The sequence below is a fragment of the Odocoileus virginianus genome, chromosome 7 (genome assembly GCF_023699985.2).
Source record: "Odocoileus virginianus isolate 20LAN1187 ecotype Illinois chromosome 7, Ovbor_1.2, whole genome shotgun sequence".
Classification (NCBI taxonomy): Eukaryota; Metazoa; Chordata; class Mammalia; order Artiodactyla; family Cervidae; genus Odocoileus; species Odocoileus virginianus.
In genome coordinates, this window is record NC_069680.1 from 74,707,236 (window position 1) to 74,722,680 (window position 15,445).

Here is a 15,445-nt window from a genome sequence, read left to right on the forward strand (position 1 = left end):
TGGCAAAAACTCCAAGTAACAAACATTAGGAGCCCCAGGAATCAGCCAGTGATGGCAGAGTGAGTCATCAGAATGAGCCTCCACACACCTCCCAGCCTGCGCCCATTTCTCTGAAGGGAAAGGCCTGCTTCAGCCTCCAATCCAAATAGCATGTTTTCTCACTGCTTTCAGAACAGAATTACTACTGCGAAACTCCTTTTTGCGTATTAAAAATTATTTATAATGAAGGTATTATTTAGCTCCTAAAATCTTTTTGGATGTCACAATTGTGACTGTGCTTGTGGTTCCATGCTGTTACAGTGATCAAAAACCTTACAATGTTATGTCTGTACAAGAAGAGGCGCGAGTGACCTCTGCTGCTGTCCACACTGTAGACGGAGAATGTGATCTCTTCTACTAGAGAGGTGTCACGAACATGCCCTGGTATGTTCACCATGTCTAACACAGAACCCAATTTCTCGAAGTAAAAGGACAAGTCTATCCATGTCTGTATCCATGTACAGACAAAAGCAAGAGTTTAAAATTATGACAACTACTTTTTAGATGTTCCCACACTGTGGAAACCTACATGGCAATACATACCAATAAAGCCCTTCTTTGCCAGCTCCATGGTGAACCTCCTTGTGATCTTTTCCAATTCATTATCCTGTAAAGGAAAAAGGTGAAAACATAGACAACAATGAAAAGATGATTTTTGACAGAAAAACCACTCGAGAAGATAACTAAGAACATTTTCATATTATCTTCTTGTGTAATCTTCAGAAAAACATCTCCTAAAGTAGGCATTTCCATTTTAAATGGAAGTTAAATTTTAAATTTCTGAGATCAAAAATTAGGTTACCTAAAAAGGACAGGGAGGTCTAGCGTGCTGCAGTCCATGGGGTCGCAGAGTTGGACAAGACTTAGTGACTGAATAACAAGCAACAGAGAGCAGCATAGTGCGCAAGCTTGTTCTTCTTGTATTAATATAGGGTCTTATGGGCAATCCTCATGGTTTACTTTCATTTAATCACAATTTTAAAAACATATACATTGTTTGTATGCAAATATTAATTCATATAATTTATTAAACTTAATACAGAGTTTAATTAGTAACATTAACTTGGAATTGATAGGATAAACAAAATTTTTACCAAACTATGTATCACCAGAACCTTGAGGTCCCAACATAAAAACCTCAGATCATAGTTATATTAGTATATGATATATTTATATATAGTATATTTACAGTATAGATATATATATAAACATGTACACAAATGCCTAAGAATATGAATGTATACTAATTACCTTTTAACCAAGTAGGAAAATAAAAAAGGACATTGATGTAAACAGGTGAACTTTTATGTGGCAAAACATTCAATGAGTTAATTGTCTACTTGTTATTTAATTGCTTTTAAAAGCAATAGGAACCATTAATCTCCCCGGTATAAGGGATACACAGAAGCACAGTAATTTCAAGTCCTTTATAAATGTACCATGTGCACTAATGTCATTTTGATACTTACAGTATAGTTCTTGGGATTGATCTTAACACCAGCTTTGGCACCCCCAAATGGCACATCTGAAAGAAGTTTGAAAGCTGTTATTACATATAAAGGATAAAAGAATTAAAAAGGCAGAAAACACTATGTAATACTATTCAAGTGTGATGCTTTTAGCTTTAGTTTCAGAAAGTTCAGTAAATAAGCCCACAATGATCTCTCCTAAAATGATATAATATAAATTCTAAGAGTATGCAAATTACAGTGCATATCTAATCAGAGTGCCTCACTATGTCTAAAATGTAACAAAATATTTTTCTTGTACCATGGTTGGTCTTATTTACAGAGTATAGAAAGGGATTTAAACAAATATCTACACTTCAGGAAAATTCAGTTAATTCCTATAAAAAGTTTCCCATTTAGAAAAAGGTAAACCAAGACTTATAGAAAAATGATGTAAGTCTTTTGCAACCTAAAAAAAGCAAAACAAACCTCAAACACTCCTCTTAAGGTATATTTCTCTAACATCTTAAAAGTAACCTTGTATGCAAACATATTTCCCCAGAGTTCTTATTAGGTAGTAACAAAGGAGATCGCTTACCAACCACTGCACACTTATATGTCATCAGAGAAGCCAGAGCTTTTACTTCATCTACACTCACATCAGTGCTGTAACGGATACCTGGTTGTTTAAAAAAAAAAAAAAAAAAAGATGGGGTGAAAAAGAAGGGGATGTATTTAGAACATCCTTCCATCATGTTGGAAAAAAAAATACAAGAACTCAAAAATGTCCACACTTTTAAAAGAACAATTAAAGTAGCTTATAATTAAAGAGTCAGTAACAGATGGAGTTCCCTGGTGTCCCAGTGGTTAAGACTTTGCCTTCCAATGCAAGTGGTACAGGTTCGATCCCTGGTCAGAGAACTAAGATCCTGTATGCCCCAACAGAATAAGCACTGAATTTGATTCAAGTATTCTGATATTTTGGAGAAAAAGATCTGCCCACAAAGGTCTATATAGTCAAAGCTATGGTTTTTCCAGTAGGCATGTATGGATATGAGAGTTGGACCAGAGAAAAGGCTGGGCATCAAAGAACTGATGCTTTCGAATTGTGGTGGAGATGACTCGAGCCCCTTGGATAGCAAGGAGATCGAACCAGTCAATCCTAAAGGAAATCAACCCTGAAAATTCACTGGAAGGACTGATGCTGAAGCTCCAATATTTTGGCCACCTGATGCGGAAAGCTGACCCACTGGAAAAGATCCTGATGCCAGGAAAGACTGAGGGCAGGAGGAGAAGGGGGCAAAAGAGGATGAGATGGTTTGATGGCATCACCAACTCAATGGACATAAATTTGAGTTAATTCTGGGAGACAGTGGAGGACAGAGGAGCCTGGTGTGCTGCAGTCCATGGGGTCACAAAGAGTCAGACACGACTTAGCAACTGAATAACAACATATAGATATTTAAATGTATATTATATATAAAATATATGCACACCACATCTTTATCTGGTCATCTGTTGGACACTTCCATATTTTGGCTATTACAAATAATGCTGCTCTAAACACTGAGGTGCATGTATCTTTTTGAAATTAGTATTTTCATATACATTCCCAGAAGTGGAACTGCTAAATCATATGGTAGTTCTATCTATATTTTTCTTGAGGAACCTCCAGCCTTCCAGAAATTGGCTCCACCAATTAACACTCCCACCAATTCTACTGTGTTCCTTTTCTCTACTTCCTCACCAACATTTGCTATTTGTGGTCTTCTATTTTTAAATTAGGTTGTCTTTTTAGTATGGAGTTGTAGGAGCTGTTTATATACTTTAGATATTTAACCCAAATGTTTTCTCCCAGTCAGTAGATAATGTCTTTTCACTTTGTTGCTGGTTTCCTTTGCCTTAGGAGACAGATCCAAAAACAAATATTGCTATGATTTATGTCAGCGTGTTCTGCCTTTGTTTTTCTCTAAAAGTTCTATGGTTTCCAATCTTATCTTTAGGTCTTTAAGTTTTGAGTTTATTTTTGTATCTTTTCCCAATTGTATATTCTTGCCTCCTTTGTTGTAGATTAATTGACTGTAAGTGTGTGGGCTTATTTAAGGGCTCTCTATTCTGTTCCATTGATTTATGTGTCTTTTTTGTGCCAGAAATACACTGTTTTGATTTCTGTAACTTTGTATTATAGTCTGAAGTCAGGGAGCACGATACCCCCAGTTTTGTTCTTTTTTTCTCCAGATTATTGTGGCTATACAAAATATTCTGTGGTTTCATACAAATTTTAGGATTATTTCTTCTAGTTCTTTGAAAAACTGTTACGAGATTTTGATAGGGGTTGCATTAATCCCATTGATTACTTTGGGTATTATGGACATTTTAATATTATGAATTCTTCCCATCTATGAACACAGGATATTTTCCACTTCTTTTTATCTTCAATTTCCTTCAATCTTCAACATCTCAGGTCTTTTATCTCCTTGGTTAAGATAAAAAATTGCTTAAATACTAAAATGTGTTTATACAAATTAATGAAAAGGATTTACTTAGGCATGTTAATGGGGCTTCCCTGGTGGCTCAGCAGTAGTCTGCAATGCAGGAGACCTGGGTTCGATCCCTGGGTTGGGAAGATACTCTGGAGGAGGGTATGACAACCCACTCTAGGACTCTTGCCTAGAGAATCGCATACACAGAGGAGCCTGGCAGGCTGCAGTCCATAGGGTTGCACAGAATTGGACATGACTGTAGTGACTAAGCAGCAGGCATATCATTTAGTGGAAACTAAGCTAGGCCAGGAATCTGGGTTGGGTGTAGTGCCCATCATTTTCTAACAAGTGAATCCCCATCCAAATAGCAACTGCAATGGATGTCTGCACCTGCTCACCTGGTTGAGCAATGAGGTATAAGCAATGCTCCTAGGCTTCACGCCAGAATTGCTTGGGATAATGTGTTTGAGGCAGCTGGCACAGTGTCTGCATGTGGTCAATACTTCACTCTCAACTATTTTCACTTCTATAATAAGTATTACAAAGTAGTGGTAAATAGCAAAGAAATGTACATTTCAGAAGTCTAAATGGATAGCATTTTAAGCAGTTCAACGAACTTTGATTTTATTACTTCTCAAGATAAATTCATAAGGGTGGTAAAGTAGTGCACTACTAAGAACAAGCATTTTTCTTATTATATATAAAGCCCTCTTATCAGTGTGCTTTTAGAGTCTGTGCAAGTAGTCACTAAATTATATTAACTTCTTTTTTCTAAAAGATTTTTTTTTTACTGTGGACCAGTTTTTTAAGTTTTTTTTTTTTTTTTTTATTGAATTTGTTACAATATTGTTTCTGTTCTGTGTTTTATTTTTTTCACCAGGAGGCATGTGAGATCTTAGCTCCCCAATCAGGGATAAAACCAGCACCCCCTGCATTAGAAGGGGAAGTCTTAATCACTGGACCACCAGGGAAGTCCCCCCCTTCCTTTCTTAAGTGGGGGAAAAGTTACTCTCCCTTACCCAGTGCTTATAACTAATGTATTCAACGAAAAACAGCTTGAAATATTAACATTCATAAATCAGACAGAAATTTAAGTTCTAGACTTAAGTGCTCTTTGGAAACCAGACCCTTCTTTCTACAACATGGTGTAAACAAAATGTCTATTTTATTGCAAAAGTCCTGGAATGATGAGTCAGAAACTGCATGTAACAAAAAACATGTTTCCACTGGATGGCACCCAGGAATTCCTGTTTGTAAAGTGAAATTTTCTTTCCTAGCCACACCCATTTACAGAATTCAACTGAAAGACACTGAAGAACAGTAGTTACATAAATTACCTCTCATTCCACAGGCATTTTCTGCAGGCTAGGAACCAATGACGACTTCCAGTGAATTGAGGCAAAGGACGACTACAAGGAAAGTAGTGGAGTCAGGGGAATAAGCCTTGGAACAGATAAGGGTAGAGACAGAGAGGAACCTAGAAACCAGTGCAAGGGGTGCCTGGACTAAAGAAGACATATGCTTTTATTTTAACTTTCTAATTAGTAATACATGAATGTTTTAAATTCTGGAAATCAGAAGATATACTAGTACAGAGTGACTCACACTATTAATCTGAGGGGGGAAAAAACAACCTCAACAAGTACTCTGCACTAAACACTCGAGATAACAGGTTAAAAAATTCCAGTAATACAGGAAATTACCTACACCCAAGGGAAAGCTAGTTACTTTTCCTCCTTTGGGATTGGAAATCAAAGAAAAGTACTAAAAATATACTGCCACCTGAAAAATTCTTCACCACATTCTAACTGATGCTAAGAATATGGCTGCAAAGAAGACAATATATCCACTAAATTTGTAAATTCAGTGGATTGGGAGATACTAGCACAATTGTTGATGTGACAAAATGATGTGATAAACTTCAAAGTTCTGAAATAAGGGGGAAACCTAGCACTTTTGAATACCTACTTCATTTCAAGAATAGTAAATATTAAGACAAAGTCACTCATAAAGCCAAATACCCACATGCATAAAAGAAAATCAGAAAAACTTAAAACATTTTAAACCAAAATGAAGCAAGAAGGACCTTATTTTCAGTATGAATATTCTCATTTTTTATAAAACCAAGCCTTTCTTTCCCTCTTTTCTGTGGCAGAGAAGGCTAAAGGTAAGCAAGACCAACAGAGACTGGATGGAGAACAGAAATAGAAACTAAAGGGAACGAATCTTATTAGAGAAATGGAGAAAAGTATGTTGGAGTTTTTGGGTATCCAAAGGCTCAGAGCCTATGTTGACACTAGCATTACTAGTGTGTGGGAAGAGATCAATTGGGTCTTTGAACAACAGATGTAATAATGGAGGTAGATGCTTCCAATGGAAAGCGTAAGTCCACAGCTGGGTACGCCTGAACGGGAACTGGGTGATGACAGAGGTGTGGCCCACAGGTCTAATGTCATAAGAGTTGGGGTGTGGGGAAAGGAATAAATTAGGTTGGGATTAACATATACACACTACATAAAATAGCTCAACAAGGACCTACTGTATAGGTAGGTCTACTGTATAGGAATTCTACTCAGTACTCTGTAATAACTTCTATGGGAAAGAATCTGAAAAATAGAAATAAACATATGCATAACTCAATCACTATGCTTTACACCTGAGACTAACAACACTGAGAATCAACTATACTCCAATATAAAACGAAAATTAAAAAAGAGAAAGAAACCAGGTCTAAAGTCAAGGACCATGGCTGACAGTAATCTGTGCTTTCAGTTCTCCAGAGTAAACTAAAGAAACACCACCCATGACAATCTTTATTATTTATCAAACTTGGTAACATTGGAGGAAGGGGTGGTAATAGAACTTTGTAATCCTTTGATTCTCCAGAGAAGTTAACCTAATATATACTTATTTTGAGCTAACTAGTATCCAGATGTTTGAAAAGAAAATCAGTGAAATGCAGACATCTGCAAACCATACACAGCACAAAACATTTCTCAGCCTTTTAACTTAATTTCCAAAGATTTTCCTTACTACCTTCAAGAGCCTAAGATTGGCGTACAGTAAGTTTTTCTAGAAGGAAAAAAAATCGAAAGCAAAAACTAAGTTGCTATGGTGATAAAGAAAACACACCAGCTGATTACTCTGAAAAAGATGTAACGAAAACCACAACTGAGTAGCTTGAATTTTTCTTCCTTTTCCTAGCTGACTCAAAATCAAAACATACAAAAAAGTTCTTAGCGACTAAGTAAGCTTTGTTTTTTATGATGAATCATTAACATTACATGAACATTACATTCATGTAAATTCAAATGGTTTTAAAGTTACTTGAACCTGGATCTTTTAATAGGGTTTGATTTATGGACTAGAAATTCAATTCCCACTTGTATTGTGTCTTTTCAGAAACTATACTCAATAACCAAGAGTTCTACCACAAGCATAGAAACCCATAAAGGCAGAGAGGACTTTTATTAAACTCATTAAAGTTCATGTACTACTACACTTGTCATTTACTCATTAGAACCTATTTTCTCAATAATATAATCCCCTAATTCGCAATGAAAGAACATAACTTAATTTAAAATGAGGAGAGAAGGCAAAGCAGCAGTGAAAAACCAGTACCTACCCACCAGCAAGTAATGGCCATATAAAATACTCGAAGTCTCACAAAAATTCCTTCAGCCTCAGGAAGGAGTATTTAGTTCAGGAGCTAACGACTGCTTTTGAAAGTATCCATGCAAGAAGGCAGGGAACACTTCACGGTTTTAACCTATTATCAAAATTTTTATTTTAAGCACTTTGGAGAGATAAATTTAAGCCTTCTGGAAGTGAATGTTTAGCAGATGCTGAAAAAATAGAATGGAAAATATATTTCTTTCCATTAAAATTTCAAAATTACATAACATATATGCCTGTTTTCATCAAAATTCAAATACAGGAAAGAAGATGTCTCCTAATTACCACTTATGACCTCATTCTTTAGGGGTGAATATTCTTAGCAACTTAAATGTATATGTATCCTTCCAAGTCATTTCCCTGCATTTATGTACATACATACCTATAGAACAAATAGCTCTGTTTTGTGCTTAAGTATTTAACTTACTGCCCAGTGGACGGAGGAAAGAATATGCATTAAGGGGGGAGGGAAGATTCTGTTAATTTTTGTTTTAATGATTCCTTACTCTGATAATAATACTAAACTTAGTCACACCTATTCATACCAAATAGGTCTTGGGAATGATGCTAGTAAGACTTGTGAATATAAAGTAGGTAACATTTAGTAAAAAACAACAATTTGTTATAAAAAGGTTCAAAGAGGTAAAGGCTCAAATTTTCAGATATCTAGTTTCATATCTATTATTTACAAGTCTAGGAGATATCTGAGAGGGATCTTAAGAGAGGAAGAGAAGAATTATAGGGATACTGGAGACAAGGTAGGGACAGGTACCACAGGGACGATACTTTGCAAGGATAAAGTTGAGAAAAATATATGCCTATGTTTTTTCCTAAGGATTATTTTACACCAGATTTCGTTTATTTTCCAAAATCCAATCCTCTTTCCTAGTAACACTTCTTTCCCTAATACCATTTTTCTACCAGTGTCACAGAGGAGAAAAGCGAGTTATCTTTGACTCTCCGTTCCATACACCCTACCTGTAGGGGAATCCTGAAGCCATCAAGGAGCCAAGAATTGGTCCATCAGAACAAAAGGTGCTCTTATTCACCCAGGAAATTCCAAGGGCTTTAGGGACTCTGTATAGGGTGCTCCTGCTATCCCCCATAACTGGAAATTACAAGGACTTCAGGGGCTCTGTGTTACCAACTAGAGTCGAAGGCCAAATATTAAAACAATGGGCATGCGCAGAACCCCTATCACTCAGGAAATTACACGGGTTTTAGAAGCTCTGTATTAAGAATCAAATGAGTATTTATGCTATAAAACCTTACTTTTCACTATTTACAGTCTGTCCTCATGATCCCAACACACACACAGTCCTGCCTCCTGCTAGAGCTATCGTCACCGCCTCTTTGATATCTCTTCATCTGCAATGACCTTTTCCCAATCTAAGTCCTATCCACCGTCCCCTACCTCTAGACAAAGAGTCTATCTCTGGTATCTTCCTTGAACTCCTACTGCAGCAACATATTATTCAACTGTCACTAGGATCCACCTGCATGGGTTCCATCCTTGGTTTGGGAAGATCCCCTGGAGAAGGGAATGGCTAACCACTCCAGAATTCTTGCCTGGAGAATTCCATGGACAGAGCCTGGTGGACTACTGTCCATGGGGTTGCAGAGTAGGACACAACTGAGCGGCTAACGTTTTTTAGGAAAGGAAAGTCAACCTTTATAATTTTCATTTGTGTCATCTTTCACATTTTCAACTAGCCAAGAAGCTATTCAGAAAAAGTAGAAGGTCTGAGAGACTTTTGCCAGGAACAGTCAAGAGAAATAATAGCGATTCATGATCAAGTTTGCTTAGTTTATAGGAAGAGACGCCCAGAAGAAAGCCATTTAAAAATTATTGCACTGACTAGTAATAAATTTTGATTAACTCTTCTATGATTCAACTTTTAACTTTTTACATGAATAAATCCAGACAGTAAAGACTAAGAAGGTGAATGCCAGAATCATATGGCTAGAACTTGAACTGAACCCTCCTACTTACTGCTGTGTGATCCCCCCCAAAGGAGACCTCATTCTTTAACCTTAGTTATCTGCATCAGAAAATCTGGGTCAACAGTGCATTCATGAGGCTGTTCTGAGGAATCAAAGCAGTGCTGTTTGAAAAGCTCTTAGCAAAATGAATGGTGTAAGACTCAACAAATGTTATCTATCACTGTTATCCCTTGTTTTGCCAGTTGACCTTTGTGAAGGCAGACTCTCCCAGGTACAGCTGCCTTTTGAAAGGTAATCAGAAATATTCTGAACAGCCCTCTCCCAGACTATCTTCTTGCCCTTCAGAAAACCTTTCCTGCCTTTATTAGTAGTATTTCTTACATTAACACTTCAGTCTTGATAGTGTGTACTTCAATCTGCATTAATTTCTGCCTCTGGAAAGGGGAAAACATTGATTCATCTGGATAGCTAGGTCAGTTTTAGATAATGGTTGTGGTCTTAAGACTGTTCACGGTTATCTTGTAGCAAAGGATTGGGAATACAGGTGCTTCATTTTATAACTTTCACAAATATTCACAAAAATTACTCACAATTATTTACAAATGTCCACAAATTATTAGAACATTTGTATTTTAACAGGGATTTGTTGGGTAGAACAGTTATGGGCCCATTTACGAACCAACGTGCTTCATTAAAGTGCTATTAAAGGTTTTTCCCTTCATTATTTACAACAACCTAATGATTATGCAAAATAATCAGAAAAAAAAAAAAAAGAAAAAAGTCTCATGTCAGATACTACATAGGCTAGGAATTTTCAACATCCAGAAGTTGATATTTTAGTCTTTATTGTTCCTGGCAAAGCCCTCAGTTACCTTTAACATTAACTGGATTGAAACAATTTTATCAAGCAATCTAAATTATCACCAACAGCGCTAAAGCCAATTTCTTCCCACTATATAAATTATGAAGTCTAAGTAATTCTCTACACTTAGTAATTTAAATGTCAGTTTTACTGGAGTTTGCTACATACTATTGATGTTTGTCCTCAAATTTTTGATGCCCCAATTCCTGCAATGTGTCCTTTGCATAATGAGTAAGCAGTTAAGTGTTTGTCTTTCTGCATATAGGGTTTTTACTGCCAAAGCAAACTAGCTGGAGGAATTTACACAAAGTGACAGGAAGACTGAAAGACAATCAGGTCTCTTGTATAGCTCTCCTCCATTATCATGGCTTTTCATTCCCTAGTATTTTTGGGGAAAGCATCTGGCTCCATGAAATAAAAAGACTTTTATAACTGCAACACCAATTCATATTTAACTAAACAATATTAAAAAGAACAACAGGGCTAGTACCACAGGGCTAAGGGCTAGAGGGTAGAAGACATATCAACTACCTGTACTCTAAATGAACTTTCAGATTGAGTTAAATTTATAGATACATACTCTAAAAATACTACATAGTGCGAATTTATTAAAACTTACTTATGTTTTGACAGTTGTCAATTCAGCATAAGAGAAATAAATCTGAAACATTTATTTTCAGTGAAAGCAGAAGACGTCTCATTTTGAAACAGCATCGGTACTTTCTACAGTTTTCCCCAAAGCACTACTATTTACCACAAAATTAGATCCCAAAGGTTGAGGCGGGGCTTCAATACTGTATTAACTCCAACCCTTATCGGGCTTCCCTGCCCCACCCCCTACATCAAGCTGCCCAAAAGACAAGAACAAAGACCATCTACCTCCTACTGTTTCTTTTTTGCATTTTGGTTCTTAAAAAATAAGTCAATGGGTTAATATACACTTGTTTTGGGTGCTGACATTTGCAGCTAAATAAGACAATGCATCAGAATTACATCAGCTTTATTTAAATGATAATTTTAGAAAGTTCTGAGAGGAAAAATCAGCCACAGGAATTTGGACTCAACTTTTTTAGTCTGAGGACTAAAAGGGAGTGGGGGATGGGAGGACTGGAGAGAAGAGAAAGTAAATTGACTCTTGCATCAATGAACTGCTATCATCAATCTCTCTACTTCTCTCCAACGAGTTAAATAATAAATTTTCTTCTAAAAAGGTACATTAATCTCAGGTAGAACCATAGCCAATAAAACACAGAGAGTTTATTCTGAGAAAGTTAACAGGAATAATCACTGATAATGTTTTCAAGCACATCTGAAAAAAGTCTTCTCAAAGCAAATTCCACAAGATTAATCTTTGCTGAAAATATCTAAGGCCTCTCTTGAAACTTTCCTTCAGAGCATGAAGCACACTCTTTTGCAAATCCTTAACAGATGCAAACCTACTGGCTTCCCTTAAATATGGTATGTGGGAAAAGAGAAGCATGAAAACAGTATGTATTATTAAATATTTACTTGGTGTAAAGTACACATTAGCCATCCTCAGTTCTTAAAACCACCTGTTTCCCTTACAGAGATTATAAATTAGATTGTTGTTTTGTTTCAACCTTGAGAATTTTATGTTGGAAAACTCAGGTATAAAGGTTGCTCTTAAAGAAAGATTAGAAAGCTGAGGGTTGGAGAGAATGATGATAAAGAGCAGACAAGGGTCCTCCCCAACTCAAACAAGCTGGTTGAGTGAAGATGGGGAGAGAAGTGTGCTTAGGAGGGTAGGTTCACATGGCTAACCCAAAGCATTTAAAAAGTCTCAATCACCTAATACATGTTGTATTTCTAAAAATAGTTAATAACGTCCTTGTAGTATTTAATTAGAAGGGAAAAAGAAAAACCCACTGAAAATAAGTCCTTGGAATATACATTCTCTGCAATAAGATGGGGATGATAAATGGGTAGGAAGATTCCAGAGTGTCATGAAAGCAAAGTATGGATGCCTACAGTACCTCTGTTTTGCAGATCGTCTATTGAGTATCCTGTTCATTATCTTATGCAATCTAAGATATGTTGAAGAGCCTTCATAGCTACATAATCCTTCCCAATTCCGCTCCCTCTGTATTCCTTAAGATAATATATTCATCAGTTTATACACGCTGATTTTCTTTCATATTATCTTGCAATGCTTGCTACTACTTATTAGGTGCAATTCAGTTTCTGTTTATATCCTGGGATGTAGTAGTGCTTTCGGTAGCAAACATTCTTGTAAACAGGATAAAAAGAACAGAGAATTGTATCTTAACATTCTAGTTACTAGAACCTAGTAGGAACAAATGCTACAATAACAGTGCTTTCTATAGCTAATGCAATTTATTAATGTTTTGCTATTAAAAACTATGGCAAGATGAAGAAGACTAACAAACTAGGGCAAACTTTAGTTGCTTCAGTGAGTTTGTGGAGCTGTGACTCATCATAGGAGAGGACCTGGCATAGAAAGAACAGACTATAAAGAACTTCAAAGAAATGAACTCAGGTTCATTTGAAATTCATTGTTCAAATGAAAACAAATATCCTGGTTTAGCTGCATATCTCTTAAGCAACTGGAAAATAATGTCAACAAGTCACATAAACGTGATGTCCATTCTTCAGAAACTACTACAATTTAACATTTGCTAACTTTGCCTCTTCTAACATCTTTGCTTTTCTAGGGAGCCGGAATGTGAATTGCTGGTTTTGAGAATAAGGGAGTGGACAGCAAGAAGGAAGGTGATGTAGATGGACAGAGTGTGTTTTATATAGTATTGGGGCTGGAATGGGAAATCAGAGATCAAAGAAGTTCAAAAGTTGGTTTTAAAAAAGGAAATTGAGAGCTAGAGGATAATTAAGCTCTAAAGGTTAAGTCCTAGAAGTGGGTGGGGCCAATGCAAATTTAGCAAGAAGTAAAAGTAAATCATTAAGCGGTCTGAAGCAACCTTTGTTCCTGGGCTAAGAATGCCAGCAAAGCGCAAACTTTCCTCCTAGAGAGATTTCTAAAAATCATCCTTAGTAGTCAGCCAGTATAACAGAACACTGGACCTGATTTACTGAGACAAAGGGTCCAGCCCAACATCCTCTTGTGCTTATTCGGCAACCTCCAGCTGGATTCTACCTCCCCGGGTTCTTTATTCTACACAATTTTTTAGTAGAAAAATGTGTTTTTAACACTGTTAAGCACGATTAAAAACAAACCGTGCGATTTTAAGGAGTAAAAAAGAGAGGGGAGCCTTTTTTTCCCCCCTCAAAAAAAAAAAGCAATCGGACTGCAGAAGCCAAATCTACAGACATTCAAAAACTACTACAAACCTGGTGACTATCAAATTCTAGCCGATTCAACCCCTTTCTTCAAGTACTTTTCCCCCTCAATCTCAAATGTGGTGCTAGCCTGGACCAGTACACACCCCCACAGCTACTTCATTCCATTGGCTGGTAGGCTGTCTTGCAGTCTACACCCTTTAGATCTACCCTCGGAAGATCTATCCTGCCCGGTGTTTGTCTGATGTTACACTGTTCATGTATTACCATTTTGTGTGTGTGTGCAAAGCGGCCACAGTAGGAAGATAATTTAAAAGATCGACTATAATTAATAAATTCATTTAGTTAGTAAAACTGTAGATTTCGATTCATTTTGTATGTTCCTGTATCATCTGTCACTACTGTGAAAGAGTGAAAAAATCCGAGAACAATTATTTCATGCTTTGCATTCGCTTGAGTCACAGAAGATCACAAAATCTTGCAGAGGCAGACAGATGGGTCTGTCATTTTCTTTTCTACAAGTGCTCTTCGTCAAGACCCACCCTGTTTGTCACAGTGGCTAGGATCAAAAGAGCAGTGCAGTGTCTTCGGCACACAGCATCAACAAGCTCGCGGGGGGAGGACCAACTACGGGGTGGTGATGGAGCAGAAAATTCACTATCCATCGGAGCCTGACACAGCTGAGGCCGGGACTTGGGGGAGCGGGGACAGCGTGGGAGGGCGACGGTACCCGCCCGGGCTGGGCTGAGCAGTGAGCCCCCGAGGCTGGAGGCCAGGCGGGGCGGGGCAGGGCAGGGCACAAGGGGCTCACCTCCCTTGCAGGGCGTGCGGTGCTGGCTGTGCTGGGCCCGGTAGCCCTCGATGACTTCCCAGGAGCCGTCGTCGCGCCGGATGGGGAAGGACAGGCTCAGCACATGGTTGCAGGGCTTGATGATCCGCAGGATGCCACGCACCCGGTTCCGCTTCTGCTCCTCGGTCTCCCGGGTCTTGAGGTCCTCCACCAGCTTGTCCTCCACGATGCTGGCACCGCGGTCAAAGAAGCCCTCCACCATCTTGAAGAAGTTGGGGTCGTCCTCGCGGTCGGCCGCCGCCTCGCTGTAGTGTCGCCGAGCGGGTGGCACAAGCCCTGGCTGCGGGGCGGCGACGGCTGCGGCAGCCTGCCCGCGGGCCCGACCCAGCAGCACGGCCGAGTCGGTAGCCACGGAACCCAGGGCTGCGGGCCCGACGCGGGACAGCAGCAGCGCTTCACCCAGGCACCGGTACATGGCGGCGGGACGGAGGCCACGGAGGATAGACGCTCTCACAGGCCTGGAGACGGACGGAGGGAGGAAGGGCCCGCTGCGGGCTGCCCTTTTAAGCCACAGCTTCCTGCCTTCCTGGCTATCCCCTCCCCTCCGGCGCTCGCCGCCTAACGGGGAGGACGGACTTTGGGTGCCACGGGCCAATGTCGCCTGTGAATGGCAGGGCGGGGGGCGCGCACCGCCCAGGGAGCCGGGCCTCCGCCTCCGCCGCGGCCTCGCCCGGCCTCCCCGGCGGCGGCGTGAGCCGGCGGGGACGCTCGGGGGCGCGCAGTCGCGGTCCCCCGGATGCGCATGCTCGCAGGTCGGGGGGCGGGGCGAGGGCGCCCGCAAGGGGCTGGGATCTGCGGGGAAGAGCTGGAGTCTAAGGTCTGTGCGCAGTCCGGGCCTCGCCCGGAGAGGGGTTTTGACTGGGGAGGG

The 15,445-nt window shown here is 39.2% G+C and overlaps 1 protein-coding gene across 1 annotated transcript in view; it reads right to left on the reverse strand.

Moving 5' to 3' along the window:
- The window catches only part of GLUD1 (glutamate dehydrogenase 1), a 36,729-nt gene extending 21,737 nt beyond the window's left edge, over window positions 1-14,992 (reverse strand). Inside the window, exons 1-4 of the mRNA XM_020904854.2 lie at window positions 14,539-14,992; window positions 2,086-2,166; window positions 1,509-1,564; window positions 583-646 (exon numbers count right to left, since the gene is read on the reverse strand). Of these exons, the coding sequence (XP_020760513.1) occupies window positions 583-646; window positions 1,509-1,564; window positions 2,086-2,166; window positions 14,539-14,992 (655 nt within the window). The remainder of the gene's footprint in view (window positions 1-582; window positions 647-1,508; window positions 1,565-2,085; window positions 2,167-14,538) is intronic.
- Window positions 14,993-15,445: the final 453 nt, after the last annotated feature.